The 22,056-nt window shown below is 38.8% G+C and overlaps 1 protein-coding gene across 1 annotated transcript; it reads right to left on the minus strand.

Annotated features, from left to right (window-relative positions):
- Window positions 1-1,893: 1,893 nt before the first annotated feature.
- RBAK (RB associated KRAB zinc finger) lies at window positions 1,894-21,638 on the minus strand. The gene is made up of 6 exons (XM_045541261.1): window positions 21,525-21,638; window positions 21,182-21,305; window positions 19,792-19,850; window positions 11,971-12,097; window positions 11,607-11,702; window positions 1,894-7,455 (listed from the first exon to the last, which is right to left on the minus strand). Exons 3-6 carry the CDS (start codon window positions 19,816-19,818, stop codon window positions 5,546-5,548), a joined length of 2,160 nt encoding a protein of 719 aa, XP_045397217.1. The 5' UTR covers window positions 19,819-19,850; window positions 21,182-21,305; window positions 21,525-21,638; the 3' UTR covers window positions 1,894-5,545.
- Between the last annotated feature and the right edge of the window lie 418 nt (window positions 21,639-22,056).

Consider the following 22,056-nt stretch of genomic DNA (forward strand, 5'->3'; position numbering starts at 1 on the left):
GAACTGAGGAGAAAAAACGTAGAAGAGCCAAGCTTTCTAGGCAGGCCAGAGTGGCCTTTAGTCTGGAGAATCAACATCTTCTGAATATTGGACCCAGTACCTCCTGTACTGTGAGATTCTCCCACTCTGTGAGAAAGGCTATTCCTAGCCTGTGTGTGTTTGATAAAGTCTTTCGTGCCTCTTTTTGGTAGTTATTTCCATGGCCTCAGGTAGGTTCTGGAATCCATAGCAGGTCTCTGAAGCTCTGTGCAGCTCTCTCCCATTCAGCACTGCCCTGCGATTTCCAGCCTTCTTGGACTTCCTGGATGCTCAGCTGTCTCATGTCAGGGAGACCACCCAGCTCTGTCTGGGTCCCCCTTCCTGGCAATGAGGCCTGGAACATTTCTCCAGACAGTAACCTCGGCAATCATAGGGGTCAGCTTATCACTGTCCTGCACCTGTTGACTCATATCTGAACTCATTTTCTCCAGGGAGGTCCTGCAGTGTTGACTGGAAGAAAAGCCAGTCACATTTCTATTTCCTGGCATGGCAGAGGGTCAGTCCCATTTCTGCTTCTAGAATGGGTTTATGGAGAACATACACAGCCCAGAACAGACACACAGCAGCACAGTCTGGGACGGATGAGCTAAATCTACCAACCCCTCTCCGGACAAGTATCCACAATCCAACTACAAAGGGATTTCCCACCCCCGTTTTAAAAATCATCAGAGACATGTCAAATTTCTTCCGTTGTCGTAAAAGCTTAGCTTTTGGAGCGAGGAGGAAGCACTCCAGCTAATTACCCTACCTGTGCTCGCTCCACCTGGCCCTCACTCCAGCCAGGCTCTGCTGATTCAGGTAGTGCTGATTACTAAGTGCTTGTGTCCCTGTCCCACTGTGTCATCAGGTCAGGGGATGAATTGACTTGGGTAATGTGTGGAGAAAAGAATTCACGTTGGATATTTTGCACAGATGCCGTATTTGCACGAGTGTCTTCATTGTCACATCTTGCCACATCTTCCTCCAAAGAGACCACAACTGTCCTACCTTCCTTCAGAGGATTTTAAACATTACTTTCACTCCACGCTCTTTGCTCACAAGCCAGCAATTCAATGGGAGTTCACCAATTTGACAGAAACCAAATTTCTTCCTTTAATGTGAAGGGGAATTTATTTTTTGACACAATTACCTATGTGGCAATTAGGGGGGAAAATTACATCTGGCTTGTGGCCCTCACACAATTAAAGTTGGGGCACACCGTAACACTATTGTGCTGTATGTCACAGACGTCCCCTCTTTAAAGAGCTTAGTTTCTCCATATTGGGACATAATTTGAGATAGAATAAGTAACAGTGGGTGAATTTTTGGCCTCAAGTAGTTTTCTTGCATTAATATCTTTTAACATATTTTAGAGACAAAACTGAAGAGTTAACTGACCCCAAGTCAAGCAGTAGTAACGTCCCCTGATGAAGCGAGCTGCTTTCCGTGGTATTGAAGGCACAGCCACAGCCTCACTTGTAGTGGTTACACCCAATGGACTGAGAGTGACATTTGCCCATGTGGGGGAATCACACCTCCAAGTCCCACAGTCTTCCTCCTCCTTCGGTATGCAAAGCATCAGTAATCTGTTCACACCTCAAGTTTTAATCCCCTATGAGAAACGTGAAACAAAAGGCAGGTAATGTCCACACCATCAGGTGTCATATGTAGTCCCTGCTGTGGTGGATCCCAGCAGGCATCCACCCAAAGCGCTTCTATTTTTTACACTGCAAAGTTCTTGTCACCTGTTTCTTCACTCACACTTGTGCTGTTAACAACTGTGTATCTTATGTTTGCTGAGAGGGTTAGCTGAAAAAATTTTAATATAATTTTTCACCAAATCATCCCAAATTCCAAAATGTGAAAAACAATGTCAGAGAAATCATGAAATGTTATGCATTTGCTTTTTTATTGAAGAGGCAGTTCACACCCATTTATATATGCAAAAGTGTAGGATGACAAAGTACGTAATGACCCTTTAACCTTTCCAAATATTTTATTTAAAATATACATTATGCTAAGCTTTAAGGACACAGTGTAGGAAATCTTAGCAGTTGCCATTGAAACTACTATAAAGAGTATGCATTTCCTGTACAGAATTCTGCAAAATCTACCATTCGATTCCTGTTATGCAGCATATTCACATACATCTAGAAAAATATGATGAAAAAGTGCTGAGCAACACAATGTTAGCCATTTGTGGTTTTAGAAAATGTTTATGGAAAGTATAATACACATGCAGAAAAATACACTTAAGCACACAGCTCAGAACACACTCAGATATTCAGCACCCAGATTTAGAAACATTATTTCCAGCACCAGATAAATACCCCTTTTCAGCCTTGGTCAAAGCTAACCCGTATCCTGATTTCTAACTGTGTAGTAGAGAAGTTTTGCCTGTCTTTATGCTGTACATAGATGGAATCACACGCTATGTTTGCTTTCATGTCTGGATTCCTTCATTTAGCACTGTTTGTGAAAGTCAGTTACATTATTGCATGGACTTACAGATCATTCATTCTCATTGCTTTATAGTATTTTACTGTGGAAATAAACCCCTTAAGTCTATTGATTCTACTGCATATATGCCATAACATAGTTCTGTTTTTTGCAGTTTTACACTATGACTATTCTAGTGCATGTCCTTTGATAGACATACTGTGTGTTTCTGCTAGGTTTGGGTACATGGGTATACACATGCTTGGCTATAAGTGCCAGCTTTCCAAAATAGCTTTGTCAATTGGCAATTCCCCCAGTAGTAAAGAGGTTCTGATGCTTACATCTTTGCAAAACTTGATGTTTCTTCCTGCTTTTCATTTTAATCATTTCAGTGGGTGGGTAGTATTAATAGTACTACATGGTGTTTCAAATTTGCACCTCCTTGATTACTGATAAAGGTAATACACCTTTTAATGTTTATTGGCCATCTGGATATCTGTTTTGTTAAGCTGATGGGCCAAGCGTTTTGTCTTTTCCATTTTTCCCCCGCCTTGATTTGCAGGTGCTCTTTATATATTCTAGATACACAGGAGCCAGAAAACTATGAGCTATAGACCAAATCCACACTGCCATCTATGTTTATGAATAAAGTTTCACTGGGAAACAGCCATGCTCATTTGTTTATGTATTGCTTATGGCTGCATTCACACTACAATAGCAAAGTTGAGCACTGTGACAAAGCCCAAGATTTACTATCTGCCCTCTTATGAAAAAGTTTACTAACTTTTTTTCTTACTCAAGCCTGTTGTCACATGTATGAATTGCAAATATCTTCTCCCCTCCTGTGGCTTCCTATTCATTTTCTTAATGGTGTCTTTCTGATAAATAAAAATTCTTAAACCTAGTATATTCAAATTAGCAAGTTTTCATTTTTTTAAATCTTATGCCAAAACCACATCTTCATAATTTCTATAGCTTTATAACAGGTCTTGATATTTAGGACAATATAATCCTCCAGCCCTATTATGCAAAATAGCCTTGACTATTATTAGCCTTTTGAATGTTCCAATGAACTTTAGAATCAGCTTGTTAATTTCCATAAAAGAACTTGCTAGGATTTTTAAATTTGACTATATGAATTAAGTTAGGGAAAACAGACATCTTTTTATAACATCCTGGAATCCCATGAACAAGACACATCCCTCTGTTTTGTAGTTTTTTTTCTGGATACAGTTCTTGAAAATGTTAGACATTTTTCACCTAGGCACTTGAGGATTTTTATAAGTGGTACTGCTTTTAAAAATTTCACTTCCTATGCTTTTTGCTGGTGTATTAAAAATAATTTTTGCATAATAACCTTGTATGCTAAATTTACTAATTCTAATTATCTGTATATTCCTCAGAATATCCTATGTACAAAGTTATGTTACCTGCAAATAAAACCTTTACTTCTTTTCCAATACTTATGCCTTTTGTTTCTTTTTCTTGCCTTACTTTCCTGGCTAGGTCCTTCTGTATAAAGCTGAATAAAATTACTGACAGCAGATATCATTGTTTTGTTTTTTACTTTTTGAGAAAACTTTCACTATTTTACCATTAAGCATGCTGCTTGTTGTAGTTTAAGTTACTCTTTGTCCAATTAAGGAAGTTCCTTTCTATTCAAAGTTTGCTAAGATCATAAATGCATATTAATTTTACCACATGAATTTCCTGCATACCAGATTACTTTCCTTCACATGATGTATAACAACAATTGACTTTTTAATATTAAACCACCCTTGCATACCTGGAAGATCCATTTGATCACCATTTTATCCTTTTCCCAGAACCCATCTCCATTTTGTTTACCCAGGATTGGGTCATACAACCACTATACACAATTCATCAGAATGAAATTATCACTATTGGTTTATACTAATCAGGATTTACCCTCTGTGTCATGTGAAGAAATGCTAGGTACCCAAACTTTTCCAGCAAGGAATGGAGAAAGGACTTTAATTGACCAAAAACTGTCTGCTAGAAACTTCTATTAATTTGTTCCAAAATACTGAGAATAAGGGGCAATGCACAAAATAATTACACTGTATTTATATGAAATAAAAATTCAGATAAAATTTCTGAATTATATAGTATTGGCACTCTGCACACTCAAACCTATGGATTAAAAAGAGTGGTATGAGAGTTGGAGATATTTTAGAGAGGATGAGCAGTAGTATGCTTGTTCTTTCACTGAAATAGAGTTAAACGATTCCAAATTATGTACATACGTATAGTTTATCAAAATAGTTTTTAAAAAATTTTTTTTGCTCAAGTGCAGTTGAAAACTTTACAAAATCCACTGTCTCCTCTACTGATGAGGCAGTCATTAAAAACCCATTTGTAAATTCCTCTACAGAATAGAAAATTATACATTTCACTCTTATACCTATCAAATATTATTTCACCAACAATGTATCCTGTGTTAATACATTTTGCCATCCTAATAGTCAAATAAGAATACTGCCTTTTCACAAATTATTCAAATCCAAACTTGCATAGAATTACCATTAGACTGAATTTTAAAAACATGATAGGAACTGCCATATACTTAATTAACACTACTGTCCTCATGATCAGCTCCTGATGATTCCATAACTTCATTTTATATAATGAAGGCTTATTCAGAGCTGTTAGCTTCTAATGTCTTTCCTATAAACATCTGATTTTACATCAGAAATATGGCTTTTAGTATAATTCCAAGATTATATATTCTCCACATTCATCATATTGACAGATTTCTCCTTAGTATGATTCCCTGATATATAAATACAATTTGAATCCAAAATAAATATTAAATATTTATAAAATTTCACTCCTGCATAAATTATCTTGTGTCCAATGAGTTATACAGTCTTGCCGAAGGCTTTGCTTCTTGCTGCATTCTTGGGGAGTCTTCTCTGTGAAAATTCAAATTAAAATGGATCTAATGCCTAAATGCTTTTCTCTATTCAGGAACATGAACCCTCAGATGAACAATTACATTTGATTCCCTAGTGGATTTCCCATATTCATTATATTCAAAAGATTTTCTAAAAATTGAGATTTGACTTCAGAGATTTCCTACATCAAGTACATTCATGTTTCCTCTTCTATGAATTCTCTGATGGCTATTGAAGGCTGATCTGTGGTGGAATTTTTTCCCACACTCATTACATTCATAAGGTTTCTCTCCTGAATGAGTTCTATAATGTACGGTGAGGTATGATTTCTGAGAAAAGACTTTCCCACATTCATTACATTCATAGGGTTTCTCTCCTGAATGGCTTCTATAGTGTACAGTGAGGTTTGACATACGAGAGAAGACTTTTCCACATTTACTACATTCATAAGGTTTCTCTCCTGAATGAATTCGATGATGTATAGTGAGATATGACTTCTGAGAGAAGAATTTCCCACATTCATAACATTCATAGGGTTTCTCACCTGTGTGTACTCTTTGATGTCTAAATAGGGATGAATTATGGGAGAAGGTTTTCCCACATTCATTACACCCATAGGGTTTCTCTTCTGAATGACTTCTATAATGTTCAGTGTAGTATGACAACTCAGAGAATAATTTTCCACATATATTACATTCATAGGATTTCTCCCCTTTTGGAAGTGACTGGTGCCCATCAAAGGCCGAACTTACAAGGAAGGTTTTTCCACATTCATTACATTCATAGGGTTTCTCTCCTAAATGAGTTGCATGATGGTCACTGAGATATGACAATTCAGAGAACTTTCCACATTCACTACATTGATGGGGTTTCCCTTCTGTGTGTACTTTCCGATGTCTGATAAAGGCTGAATTTAAATTGAAGGTTTTGCCACATTCATTACATTCATAGGGTTTCTCTTCTAAATGACTCCTATAATGTATAGTGAGGTATGACACCCGGGAAAAGAATTTTCCACATTCACTACATTGATAGGGTTTCTCTCCTGTGTGTGTTCTTTGATGTGTAATAAGGGTAGACTTTCGGTAGTAGGATTTTCCACAATCATTACATTTATAAAGTTTCTCCCCTGTGTGTGTTCTCTGATGGTCACTGAGAGCTGACTTGCGGGAGAAGGACTTCCCACACTCATTACATGGATAGGGCCTCTCTCCTGAATGATTTCTCTGGTGGAGGGTGAGGTGTGTCTTTTGGCAGAAGGTTTTTCCACATTCATTACATTCATAGGGTTTCTCTCCTGAATGAGTTCTCAGATGCTGAGTGAGGTGTAACTTCTGGCAAAAGGTTTTCCCACATTCATTACATTTATAGGGCTTCTCCTCTAAGTGTGATCTCCGATGTACAGTGAGGGTTCCCTTTTGACTAAAGGATTTCCCACATATGTTACATTCATAAGGTTTCTCTCCTGTGTGAGCCCTCTGATGTATAATAAATTTTGACTTTTTACAGAAGGATTTTCCACATTCATTGCATTCAAAGGGCTTCATTTCCATTTGTGATCTCTGGTACGTGTTAAAATTTGACATCTGTATGAAGTCTGGTCCAGAATCATTCCACTGATAGGGTTTGTCCCCCATGTAAGCTCTCTTGTGAGTAATGAAAACAGCTTCACTATCTAAGGCTTCCATGCATTCATTGTATTCAAAGGGTTTCTCCAAAATATTAATTTTCTGGAGAACACCTTCTTCATTTTGAGAATAGGTGTCCACATTTTGATTAAATTCATAGGGTTTCTCTCCATGATATGTTTTCCCACATTCATTACACTCATCAGGCTTTTTTGTGGCATAGCTTCCATCACTACTAATTAATTCTGAAGTGGATTCTAAATTCTTTCCACATGAGACACAATTATGAGCTATTATGCTTGAAGGAACAAGGCTTGTTTCCATATAAGTTTTATCAAAAGTATTCTCTCTCTCTTCAGTCAGGGTTTTGCTACTGATATAAACAGATTGCCTTGAATGTTTGTCTTCATTTTCTTGGATTCTCTCTATCAGGTCAACTTTCCAGACTTCTTCTAAAAAGGAATAAAATCAAACAAACTTTGTGAATCTGAACATGCCAGCTATGAAAATGGAATGGTTCCCAAGAGCTCTGTGGTGAGGTTGACTCTGGCTTTAGGGCCAATCTCCACATACACAAAAAATAAGTACAAATGTAAAATTCTCTTTTTCCATTGATTTCTAATACAAAATACACACACACACACACACACACACACACACAGAGGTAGGTGGACATGGGGAAGGGATAAGGGTGGGACAGAACTAGCAATAGTGGAAAAAGGAGGAGTAAATTCACATTAAATACAAGTACCTTTATTACTTTACAAATATTATATTCAAAACTGATAGAAAAGGTGAAATAAACCCAGGAAATTATGAGCAGAGAATAAAGTCACTAAAGGAGTGCTAGATCCAGGCAAAAATGGGAGAACTCAGAGCAAATAGGGTCAATTGGAGAGAAAAAAAAATTACAGGGTGTATATGCAAAGGAAATATTCAAGTATGGATTGTATCTGGGAGAAAGAGATTATAATTTATATTAAACTACAAGATATCACTTCATACCAAGATGACTATGGTAACATTCCCACTAGCCTAGACCCTTTCAAAATCTTTGCCTTTCTATTCTGCACATAAATCCAAAACAAAATTCTAAAAGCTCCAATTTCTTCATGTTTAGAGACAGACTCACAACCAGGGATTCAACTCTCAAACTGGATTCACATTCACCTGGAAAAGATATCCAGGCACATAAATGTCCAAAAGAAATGCAAGATAAACCAGAAGGGGGCAAAGTATCTTAAGAATAAGATCAGATCTTTGAAGTGTTCTGATACTGTGATACTAACTGACCTTATTTGACATCAAAAATTCTGCTTTTCCTGCTTGCACAATACAGCATAGTGGTTAAGAGCATGAACACTGGAGCAGGTTACATCAGTTCAAACCCTAGGTCCAACAATTTACTGGCTGGGGGACCTTGGGCAAGTTACTTAACTGTGACACAGTTTCACTCATCTGACTTGTGGATAACAGTGCCTAAATCACAGGGTTGTAAAAGGACTAAATTAATTAGTACACGTAAACTGCTTGGAATGGTTCACAACACAAAGCAAATGCTCATTAAATTTAGCCATTAATTTTCTTTCAATTTGCTGACTTAAATTTCCTAAAACCAGTCACGTCTCTTTTTACTTGATTTTGAATACAAATAAGAGCTCCCATTCTCCTGGGTTTCATTTGGTGTAAAACCTTGTATTAGATTCTGAAAGCTGCCCCTACAATATTAACTTTTATTTTTATGTATCTTACATATTTTTGGATCCTTTCAGCTACTGTTAGCTGCGGATCACTCACATTCAATGCAACACTGACAGTACTTTGTTCAGAAATCTACAACATCCCTGAACCCAAACAACCAAAACACAAACAGAAAACACAGAAAAGTTATTAACAATACTTTTCATTACCTGGATTCACAATATGTATTCAAGCTAGCACTGCATTAATCTTCCAACAATATCTTCTGCTCCCGGAACCTAGGCTATGCCTTGTTTATTCCCAATCACAAGTCTGTGCTCATGTTCTTTTTCACTCGTATTTGACTTCCAGCATTGACTATACTCAAAGCCTATCTTCAGGCGAAGCTTTAAAACATTTATCTAATCTCTTCCCATCTTACTGAATCTCTTCCCCTTAAATTTTAAAATAGCTTTAACACAAAGCTGTAAAATGTACATTAGAATATAAATTTTCCATATGAAAGCTGGATTTTAAACTAGTTAATGCAGCTATGTTCTTATTTCCTAACCAAAACCTATGCTCCTAGAAAGTATTCACATTTTCTTTGAGTCTCTCCAAATAGAAATTAAAGTAGTAGTTCTTAATCTGAATCAAATGGGTACTTACAGGTTCTACTCTAACCCCTATCTGTTTTATCAGAATCTATAGTTCAGAATAAATGATGTCTCAATGGATGAATAATAAAGGTCTTGCATTTACCTAGCTCCCCAGTTAATCAATAAAAAATTTACTGAATGCCTACTTACTATATGTCAAAGAAGAATAGAAAGGTCCTTCCTCTCTGGAGGATTATACTTCAGGTAGAGAAGGCTGAATCAACAAATATATGCAACTACATTTCAGAGTATATAATCACATCTCACTTTTCTGTGGTAACAATCATTAAGTGGAATTGATACTAAAGGAAGAGAAAGACTGGAGTCATGGATGAGTAATGAAGGAAATTTCATGGCATTAAACTGTTAAGCTTAAATTTAAAGGATGAAGTTCTAGAGATCTACTGCACAACAATGTGAATATAGTTAACATTCCTAAACTGGATACTTAAAAAAGGGGGCAATATGGTAAATTTTGTTATCTGTTTTTTAAATACAATTTAAAAATAAAAGAATGGATGAAAGGGAGAGAGGGAGGGAGGGAAGGAAAATATGTATTAGCTGGGCAAGTAAAGTACACACAAAAGAAAGGCACAATGACCATCTGAATGGAAGATATTGAGAAATCTAGACCAAATGGAACATAACAAGAGTTTGGGGAAACAGAAGAGTATTAACTCTAATAGATCAATACAGGATCATATTGTGGGGGGCTGAGGGGAAAAGAATTTAAATTCCATTTAGGAAGCAACAGAATAGTCATAGGCTTATCTTGTCAGGCTAGTGGTAAGATCAAATATATGCTTCAGAGGAACAGACTTTGCAATTTCCAAATAGGAATCACTGTAATCCAGGTATGGGAGAATACTGAGGGACACTGATGTCACAAAAAACTACAAATATGAAGACAATCTGTAAGGCATGTCACAGAAGACAAAAAACAAAAACCATGGAAAGAAGACTAGTACGATCTCATAAATGGGAGCTGAGGAAGGTGGACAAAATTCATGATTTTGGGAAGTTCATAGTTTATCATCAGACATTCTGAGAAAGAAGGAAGTAGACAGACTATCTCACTGGTATTTCCAAGTTGTCAGGTAAAATATTCAACTAGACTATAGGTTAAAGGTGTTAGAGATATGGTTATGGATGTCAGCAGCACAAACACAAGGGGGAAAAAAAGCCTTACAAATGGAGACTAGATGAACCCTTTGAAGGGATACAATGAAGACCAAAAAAGTAGAAAAGAGGTTCTAGGAGGACACTCCTGAAAACGCAAGAGAATGAACCAAAATTAACTTATGAAATTAACAGTTGCTGAATGTCTACTATGGACAGATCATCATTCCGGTTACAGGGGAAGGGGAATGAACAGACAGACGAGACATAGACGAGCGCTTGGGAAGGAGAGGAAAGCCCAGTCAGTGTTGTATCAGCGCACCAGTGGAGGGTGGGTTTCGGGCACAATGCAGGCCACGACAGGTGTGAATGAGTCCACAAGCTTAGGTGGAGGATGAGGTTTTGGGATCTGAATGCCTACAGAGAGGTAAATGACATTGGGGGCATAGAAGAAATTCGAGGTTTTTTACAGCAGAAAATGGAAGATAAAAAGAATGAACACAAAAGATTCAAGTTAATTTTTATTTCAAACTTTTGGATGCTTCAAAACAAAAGGGAGTAGTTCAGTTATTGACAATGCTAGAGAAAGAGGAAGTCATTGGATCCTCAGTACTGTACCAGTTAGCACAGAAAATCCCTATCAATGTAAATCAAATATAAAATGAGAAAAAGAGCCTGATTATGTGTGCTGGACGGAAAATGATATTTGGGTATTGGGAGGTGTGGTTTCAGGTACTTAATACATATACATATGACTATCATTCCCAAAGGTCTAGGAGGACCTTTTTTTTTGAGACAGAGTCTCACTCTGTTGCCCAGGCTAGAGTGCCATGGCGTCAGCCTAGTTCACAGCAACCTCAAACTCCTGGGCTCAAGTGATCCTCCTGCCTCAGCCTCCCGAGTAGCTGGGACTACAGGCATGCGCCACCATGCCTGGCTAATTTTTTTCTATATATATTTTTAGATGTCCCTATAATTTCTTTCTATTTTTAGTAGAGACGGGGTCTCGCTCTTGCTCAGGTTGGTCTCGAACTCCTGAGCTCAAATGATCCGTCCACCTCGCTCGGCCTCCCAGAGTGCTAGGATTACAGGCGTAAGCCACCATGCCCAGCCGACGACCATTTTTTGATACTGTGTTAACTTACCTGGATGAGTCTGACATGAGAATTCACCTTCTATTATCCATGGCTCTTCCCCCTGCTCCAACTTAATGATCACATTTGGTTTGGTAATATCATACCCTGTTAATGAGATAAGGAGAAGGACTTGGACCAGCTGCTTGGCTTTAGAGCCTCTGAAGCATAAGATGATGTTGCCTTACAGGCTGTATAATAAAGTGCCCCATTTTTTTTTTTACCTTACAAAAATTAGAACCCTGCAATGAAGAAGTAAAGATACAAGCATTCTACCTAGTGCCCAAAAGGAATTAAATGGTCTTATCATTTATTTCTTCAAACTCAAGGATAAAATCACTAAAGCGAAAGCACTCAGAAAGCAAGCTATCCTCACCCACAGAAACTAGATTGCTGTAGTTCTCCAGCATCACATCCCTGTATGTTATCTTCTCTTCGGGATCCAGCTGCTGCCACTCCTCCTGGGTGAAGTCCACAGCCACATCCTTGAATGACACAGGCCCCTGTAATGGCACCATAACCGCAAGTGGGTAATATGGCACGTGAGGACAAGATCTTACCAAGCTCACTGGTAAAGTTAACCATGAACATTATATACTTTATGTTATGTTACAGATTGTGGAAGGAAAACAAACCATACTGGAAACATATTTCCTTTGAGTTCTTTAATATATCAAAAACAAACAAAAAAACCCAAAACACAACTGAGTATCTGAGTATCACGACTGAACTGAGTTTTAGGGAGTAAGATGAGTAAAATACCATTCCTGCTCTCAAAAAGCTGACAGCCTGACAAGGAGATATACATGTAAATAAACTTACATGTTTTACTCCTTGTCACTTCCTTCAGTCTCCTGTGCTGTTAGTCCCTCCCTTCCTCCTGGATCTCTTCAAGTTGGAGTGTCCACCACTCGGTCCCTGGTCTCTCTTCTTCCCAACCCCCTGCTCTCGCTCTAACCCAGTTTCAGCTCTTTGAGCCTGTGTCTTTTATGCTCACAGCCAGCAGCCTCTGGCTATCTGCATGGCTAAGTTTTTTACTTCCTTCAAGTTCTACCTCAAACATCTCATCCTTGCAGTAATAAATTTTTGACTGGACGAATACCCAAAGGTGTCACTACAGTGCTGTAAACAAGGTACAGAATGGTTTAACAAAAGGTCATCAAATTATTCTAACTTTATGCTATCAGATTAGGGTTCACAGACTCAGTCAACTTTTTAAAGATGAATTATGTATTCAACAGAATTAAGAGGGCAGGGGAAAATCTGATGAGGTGTAAAAAGTACCAACGGCAGACACTGAAGCAGCACCAGTGTTTAAGAGGTTTGTGCAGAAAAATAAGTCAAAAAGACCAACAAGGCATGTTCTTAAGCACAGTTTTTTGACAATAAGGGTCAATTCTAATTCAAGAGACTAAGTCAAACATACACAGTTGTTTTCCTGTCTAAAAAACAAACAAAAATCCAAAAGTCCAATTCAAAGATACAGAAAAACAGACAACGTTTTCAGAAAAGCACCAGAATATAGAGGTTCCCAATAGCAGGAATTTCTTAAGAGGAAATTCCTAAGATACACAGTGGAGTAGAAGACACAGAAATTAGAGCCACAGGACACAACTTTATACAGGGGCAGAGGTTGTGCCGCGGCAAAAGTGAACAGCAAGCTCTCCAACAGAGCCCTCGAAACCCACCCAAAGGGCCTGCGGGAAGTAGAGTGACTGGCTGACAGAGAAACGAGCCACAGGATGACCTGAGCGGCTTGGGCGGGGACCTGCTGTAAGCAAGCACAGCAGCCACATGAATGTGGAATCTGATGAGAACCCTCTGGCTATGGCATGGCAGCCAGAAACACAGCAGAGTACCCGACACTTCAGACCTCCACAATTAGGGTGACTGTGTATTCACTATCCAAACAGAAAACCCGTCTGGGACAAATGATAATCCAGATGGGACAGCAGGAACATAGGTGTAATCCAAGACTGTCACAACAGCCAGGACATATATTCAACACTATTCATACTGGGCATGGATGTTTTCCCCTAAAGGCAACTCTTAGAAAACTACTATCGGTCGGGCGCAGTGGCTCATGCCTGTAATCCTAGCACCCTGGGAGGCCGAGGCAGGAGGATCACTCGACGTCAGGAGTTCGAGACCAGCCTGAGCAAGAGCGAGACCCCTGTCTCTACTAAAAATAGAAAGAAATGATTTGGACACCTAAAAATCTATATAGAAAAAATTAGCCAGGCATGGTGGCGCATGCCTGTAGTCCCAGCTACTCGGGAGGCTGAGGCAGGAGGATTGCTTGAGCCCAGGAGTTTGAGGTTGCTGTGAGCTAGGCTGACGCCACGGCACTCTAGAGCAGGCAACACAGTGAGACTCTGTCTCAAAAAAAAAAACAAAAGAAAAGAAAAGAAAAAACTACTATCAATGTAAAGCAATTTGAGCAAATTAACCTTGTTTACCAATTCACCACCTATGCAAAACGAAGTGATGCCTGTCTAATTACATATCCCTCCCTATTTACTCCCAGACTCTGCAACCATCCCCTTCATAAATGAAAGAGGAGTTACACAGGTTCATTAGTTGAGTACATTCACATTAGCTATTAAGAATTATTCTCTCACAAATTCATACAGAAAATCAAGAACTATTGGCTACTTGAGGAAAACAGCATAAATAAAAGATAAACATCAAGATGAACAACTCAACACTGATGGAACCAAATTCATAAAGGAAACAGAACTTAGGTTTTTTTCTATTGATTCATGTTTTTGAATAAATTAAGCAGGATATTGCTTCCATAAAATGAGAGTGTTCTCCTAAGAAATAGCCATTGTAGAATACTTAGAAAGTAAAGACTGGATAGTTGAATTGCTTTTTTAAAAATTCTCAAGTAAGAAGCTTGATTAGCAAATGGAACATAGAAGATATAATTTAGAAAGCCTCTTGGAAAATAATAAATGGAAATGATGAAAGCAAATTTGGGATATAAAATTCAGATGGGACAGATTCAACATTTTCAGAAAGAGAGAACATGGAAGATGGACAAAAAGAAATAATCAAAGATAGAACTAAAAATGACACCTGAGCTGAAGATGACATAAGCCTTCACATCAAAAGGGGCCATCTAATTTGCAAACAAAAATACTGAGGAAAGATATAGAGTTTTAGGAATTTCCTGATGAAGTATCTAAAATTTTAAAAATAAGCAAAAAATCCTGAAAAGTTAGAGAGAAAAAATTGCACTAGTTACTCTGATAACTCATATCCTACTTCTCATCTGATAGAGAAAACCATGAACTGCCTATGGACTTCGAAAGAAAAACGTTCTAGTTTTGAACCAAGAACCATACACAGGTTGAGTATCCCTCACCCAAAATGCTTGGGACCTGGAAGTATTTCGAATTTTTTTGGATTTTGGAATATTTGCGTTATACTTACAGGTTGAGCATCCCGAATCAGAAAATCCAAAACCCAACATGCTCCAACAAGCATCTCCTTTAAGTGTCACGCAGGTGCTCAAAAAGTTTCAAATTTTGGATTACAGATTTAGGATACTTAACCTGTACCTAGCCAAACTATTATTTAAGCAAAAGGACACTATAAAGCCATTTTCAGAAAAGCATGACAATTTATTATCTAAGAAAATAGTTTCTTTAAAACATTCAAGAATATGCTTCATTGAGATCCAAGTGAATCCAACAAAGAGGAACATGAGAGTATGAGAAACCTTAGTGAAAGGTCGGCCAGCGCTGGTGTGAGGAGCATTTCTGGGGACTGAAAACTATAAACTTGCACTTTAGAAAAAAGAAGCACTCAGTAAACACGTTACATTTTCCCTGTTCTTTGTAAAGGATTAATCAACAAAGGGTTCACAACCACTGATACAGCTCTAACTGTGTAGGTCTCACGACAGGGACCCCCTGTGACAGCAGAGGTAGAGCTGCTATGCTGATGGCTGAGAAACTAAAGCACAACATTCAAGTTTATCCAAAGGCAAGCCAAATGAGCTGATAAAATCAGCTAGAGAAAGTAATAACCTTATGGGTCAGGTTAGTCCAGAAGGCAAGGAGGTAGCAAGGGCTAAAAGACTGATCAATCAATAAACATAAAATTACATACCAATATCTCTTATATCAATGCAAATATCCAAAATAAAATAAGCAAACAAAATTCAATACTATTTTAGATTAAAAAGATAAAATATAACAGCCAAATGGAACTTATTCCAAAAATATAGACTGGTTTAATATTTGGAAATCCATTAATATAATGTGCTATTATTATAAAATACATCTAAGAAAAACCTTTTATCTCCAAAAATACTTGAAAAAGCCTGACAATATTGAAAATGCATACCTAATTAAAAAAAACCTCAAGAAAGTAGGAACTGACATTTCATTAACATCAATATATATGTGTATACACAAATATAGACACACACTTATACTCTAATATGCATGTAACATATATAATATATATTTGTATATGTGACATATGTACACATGTATATCTCAATGACAAACACATATATACACTTTGTTAAGTTTATACATATATATAAAAATGCACACACACACACACACATACACATTTATGCCTCAGTCATCTCAGTCTAAAAGTCAGGATATTACTTAACAGGGAAACACTACACACCTTCTGACTGAGATCAAGAACAAGGTAAAATGCTCATTAACTCCAATTAGAAAAGAAAAAACAATTACAGGAATATAATTGATAAAGAAAAAGTAAAAGCTATCTCTTTAAAAGATAACTGTTTAATTAAAAATAACAGTGCATAATGTATTATAGTACTGATACCACCTGTAAAATGCAACAATAGTGTAAAGACCAAGAGGGGAGAGATGGAAGTATACTATTGTAAGATTGTTATACTTCAAGTAAAATGGTGTGTTACTTGAAGATAAATGATTATGATTTAGGTTGCATACTATAAATCCTAAACTATCTACTAAAATAACAAAAGTACTATAGCTTACAACAGAGAATATAACATGGAATCATAAAAAATAATTAATTGAAAAAAAGAAGACTAAGAAGAAAAAGGAAATAAGCAAGATGGGACAAATAGAGAACAAAGACAACAGACTATAACCTAACTGGTTATATCAATAATTATATTACGTGTAAATGGGCTAAACACCCCAATTAAGAGGCAGAGATTGTCAGACTGAATAAAGAAAAAATGCAAGACCCAAATATATGCTGCCTACAAGAAATGTACTTTAAATATAAAGATGCAAATAGGTTAAAAGTAAAAGGATGCAATAAGATATACCATGCCAACATCACTCAAAACAGAAATAGACAAAAGCAAATTTACAGGAAGAGATTTCAATTCCTCTCTCTCATTTGATACAAGTAGGCAGAAAACCAGCAAGGACAGAGTACACTTGAACAGCACAACCAATCACCACTGGGTATGATTAACATTTACAGAACACTCCAAACAAGACCAGAACAAGCCATTTTCTCAAATGTATGAGGAATTTTTCCAAGATAGACCCTATTCTGAGCCACAAATTTAAAAGGTTCACTTAGTATTCCGCCCAAAATGCACAATCTAAATCTAATCATGAAGAAACACCAGGGAAACCTAAATTCAAAAATAATTGGCCTATAATTCTTCAAATAATATAATGGCATCAAGGAACAATTTCATATTAAACAGACTTAAAAAGCTTGAAAACTAAATACAATTCATAATCTGGACTAATCTGCTACCAGAAATAAAAAAATTGCCATAAAGGAAATTACTGGGAAACTGGCAAAATTGGAAAATGAACTGTAGTTCAGAAGAAAGTATTATATCAATGTTAAATTCCCTGAATTCAAGTACTGTGCAATGGATATGTGTGAGAATATTCTTGATTTTAGAAGGTACAATCTGAAAAACACAGAGTAAAAGGGGCATGACATATGACACCCAGTTTCAAATGGTTCAGGAAAAAAATGTGTATGTATACACACATATATATGACACATATACACACACACAAACCATAAAGCATATGTGGGAAAATGTTAACAACTGGAGTATCTGGGCAAAAGGAATATGCGATTTCTTTGTACAATCCTTGCAATTCTTCTGACAATTTCAAATTATTTTAAAATAAAATGTTGAATAAAAAAGAATCCTATCAAATATATAAGGGATGTTTCAAAAGGACTCAGAAACCAACTTAAAGGGATTCCCCTTGGCTAGATGGAACCACTTAAACATCACAAAGAATCTCAACTTCAATGTACTGCAATACTTGAAATGTGGTTAAACCCATGAGCTCATAATAGCAACAACACAAAAACCCTGCTGCTCAAGACCCTACTTGACATTTTGAAAATTGTCTTTCCTGAATGAACCATATAACCAAATGGAGAGGAGAAATTTATCTTTAGAAAAGTACTCTAGCTAGTAAAAGAAGAAGAAATTATAGAATTAACAGAACATCATTCTGCCTTCCCTAATGAATTAGTGGATCACAGCAAAAATCATCAATTAATAGATAGAGGCTAGCCTCACAAAAACAAAGCCAAGAAGACAATACGTGCCTACAGAATGAAGTAGACAAATGCTATGTACAACAGCCTTCCCTAAAGAATTGAACATAAATCTGATGAGACTTCCAGATTAAACTATCAACTTTACGAGGCATACAGGAATAAAAAAAAAATGTGTGAAAGGTAAAGCAATGGCAACATCATCTGAACCAGTAAACTGAGGATAAACAACCCAGTTTCTTCAAAAAATGAATGGCAAAGAAATAACACAAGAGACATACTAGGGGAACTACAGGGTCTTACTCTGTCTCTCAGGCTGGAGTGCAGCAGTGTGATCATAGCTCATTGCAGCCTTGAACTCCTGGGCTCAAGTGATCCTCCCGCCTCAGCCTCCTGAGTAGCTAGGACTACAGATGCCGGCCACCACAACCGGCTAATTTTTTTAAAAAAATTTTTTTGTAGAGATGGGGTCTCACTATGTTGCCCAGGCTGGTCTTGAACTGCTGGCATTAAATGATGCTCCCACCTCTGCCTCCTGAAATGCTGGGATTACAGACATGAGCCACCGCAACTGGCCAGGAACCACTATTAAAAGACTTATCAATCCAAATGCACATGAACTCTATTTATATTCTGATAGAAAAGAATATACCAAAAAAAATTTTAGAAAACTGAAACTTTGAACATCAGATATTATATATTAAGAAAAACAGTATTGTCAGTTATCTCCATACCCTTTATAAAAGACTTCTCATCATTTAAAGAAAAATACAAAAATACTTATAGACGAACCTTTTTAAAAACCAAGAAAGGGTCTACGGCCATACCACCCTGAACATGCCCGATCTCATCTGCTCTTGGAAGCTAAGCAGGGTCAGGCCTGGTTAGTACTTGGATGGGAAAAACCAAGAAAGGGAGACTCCAGGACGAAAATGTCAGTTTGGAAGTTAACAGATATCAAAGGCAGACAAAGGGTCATGTGAGGGACGGACTAGAAAATGCTCACTGGATTTGACCATAATTAAATCACTCATCACCTTCACTAACAGATTCAGGAAAGTGCTAAGGACAAACCCAAAACACTGAGAACTGAAATATCTGAAGGACTGTTGTCAGGTTATTCATTCCCCCATAATCTAGGATTAAAGGGTAAAAATGGAAATATGTCTACTCGGATCGCAATATTTTGGTCCCTGGAAAAATTAGATGCACCAATTTCTCCTTGGGTAGCACCCTCTACTTACATAAGCAAGAAGTATTAATATAAAACATGAGAAGCAATAACTTAATGGTTGTTATTAGGAAAGCTATCCGCAATGATATCAACTTTAACAAAGACATTTTTCCAGGTCCTAGGAAATCTTTAAAACCCACAAGTAACAAAAATCATTTCTTCCTAAAGTCAATGCAAATGATGTAATGTATTTTCCTTTTTCTATGACTGTTAAGAACATCAAGTGTTGTTCTCTCTGTTTGCAGCTCAACTTCAACAACCCTAAGTATCATACTACCTTCACAAATGAACTTGACAAAAGATTCTCCAGTCTGATCTAACTGTATTTTACATGATAATGTCTCTTACCTATTTCTGCATTCCCGTTTTAAGTACGCATCCTTATAAACTTCCTAAAATGCATTACAAAACTAAATGGGGAACACATACACAAACAGGAGAACTCACCTGCAATTTGTTCATTTTCTGCTGCATTTAGAAACGTGTAGAGACTGTTGATGGTGGACCTAGGGGAGGAGAAGCAGGCGATTGAAGTCATGAGTACTCTGGCCTGCAGTCAGCAATCTCCTGCATAAAACCACCACCAAAGAAGGTGAAATAAAATAACACCCTGTGAACATTCACATGGAGCTAAAACGGTGATGCAGAAGAAACACACACTGTACCTTTGTGACTCCAATATGATCAGGTGGTAATTAGGTGAGCTAGACTCTCATGGGTGAATATAAACATTGACTGCTTTTACCCATAGCTTGCTGCCATCAAATACAATGTGAAAAAAAAAATCCCCCTTATATTGCTCACGTATTCTTATGTCACTTTATATTACTCAAAATCAAAGAAGCCACAGAAATGGAGAACCTGAATTCTTAAAAATGGGATTAATGTGTATAAAGTGTAGTTTTGCTTTTAAGTCATCTAACTAAACTTGGTTACCGCTGCACATAATCTTTTTTTTCTTTTTTTGGAGACAGAGTCTGCCCCGGCTAGAGTGCCGTGGCATCAGCTTAGCTCACAGCAACCTCAAACTCCTGGGCTTAAGCAATCCTTCTGCCTCAGCCTCCCAAGGAGCTGGGACTACAGGCATGTGCCACCATGCCCGGCTAACTTTTTCTATATATTTTTAGTTGTCCAGCTAATTTCTTTCTATTTTTAGTAGAGACGGGGGTCTCGCTCTTGCTCAGGCTGGTCTCGAACTCCTGACTGCGAGACATCTTCCCGCCTCGGCCTCCCAGAGTGTTAGGATTACAGGCGTGAGCCACCACGCCCAGCCTGCACATAATCTTTTATTAAGAAATCTGGGATTCAGGGGACAGAAGACTGGCCTGGGAGAGAAATCTGAGCTCTACCGTGAGCAATCCTCCCAACAAACCCAATGACCATGGTCAAGTCACCTATCTGCTAAGGCCCAGTCTCTTCCCCTAGCAACTGTGGCAGCAAGAGAATCTCTGACTTTTCCTGCACTGTATGGTACGATTCCACAAGGGGCAGACCTGAGGGAGAACAGAGGAGCCGATGGACGTTTAGCACAAGACAGGTTTGCAATCTGGTGCGGTGAAAGGAGGAAGAAAGGGTGTTAGGGCTGTGGAGGAAAGAGTGGGGGAAAAAAAAGTCCCCAGCTGAGGCAGGTGACACGCCCCCCTACCTGTAAACCCTGTCCTCACAGATCTTCCCGTGGAGAGCCTACTCCAGTGCAGCCTGCCCCGCCCTCAAACCCAACCACTCCTCTCTCCTGGAAGCCATCAAAACCCTCCCCTGCCCGGTATGCTGATGTCCTCGGCACGCGGTGACTTCACCCAAGCCCTGCCCACTCCGGGCCCGCAAAGCCACGACCTACCCCTCCTGCGACTCCGCGGCCTCTGCCCCACGGTTCCCGACAGGTCGGGCGCGCTTCTGCTCCCGAGGTCGCCTCCTTTCCACTTCACCAAGGCCGTTCTGTTCCCGAGGAGCCGGATCTGGGCCTACGGGACAAATTCGAGCGGAGCTTCCCTCCCGAGGCCTAAATCTGCCTCCTCTGGGACTCACCGTCCCGCAGAGCTGCGGCCGCACCGCCGAGAATGGAGACGGACCGGTCCCGGGTCCCGCCGCCCCTTCGCCGCCACTGCTGCCACTACCCGCCCGGCTCCTCGAACCCCAGCACCGCGGGCCCGGGGCTCGCACTCGGCGGTATCCGCTCGAACCTCTGTCCGGCTCGCGCGAACCCGGGGCCACACAGCCCCGCGCTCAGCCCCGCAGGCTCGGGGATCTCGCCCAGCTGAGGCCAAAGCCTGGCAACGAGGGCAATCGGTGACCTGGGGACGCGCCGGAAGTGAGGGCAGTGCGGGTCAGTGCGCATGCGTGAACACGCACACAGGGTGAGGTACACATGCGCAGGAGGTCACTGGAAGTCAGCCTCCCAGGCCCCACCACCGGCCCCAGAACTCTATTTCCCATAAATCTAGGCGCCACCAGTTTAGGGAACATCTAAAAAGTCTCTACTTCTTCTGGCGGTTACAAAACATTGTGCTATGAGGATTGGTAGTCTGGAACCCCGGACTCAATTCCGCATTTGTTTTCACTCCCTTTTAGGGCCCAGTAGCGGGCTGCGCGATTGTTTGGGAACCCAGGTCATTTCCTTCCCCAAGACCATTTGGGTTGGAACAGAGATTCTGACAACCAAGAAGGAAAGGAATGGGTGTATCAAGTTCACTTAACTAAAATCCTAGATGTTTC

Source organism: Lemur catta, chromosome 2 (assembly GCF_020740605.2).
Source record: "Lemur catta isolate mLemCat1 chromosome 2, mLemCat1.pri, whole genome shotgun sequence".
NCBI classification, from domain to species: domain Eukaryota; kingdom Metazoa; phylum Chordata; class Mammalia; order Primates; family Lemuridae; genus Lemur; species Lemur catta.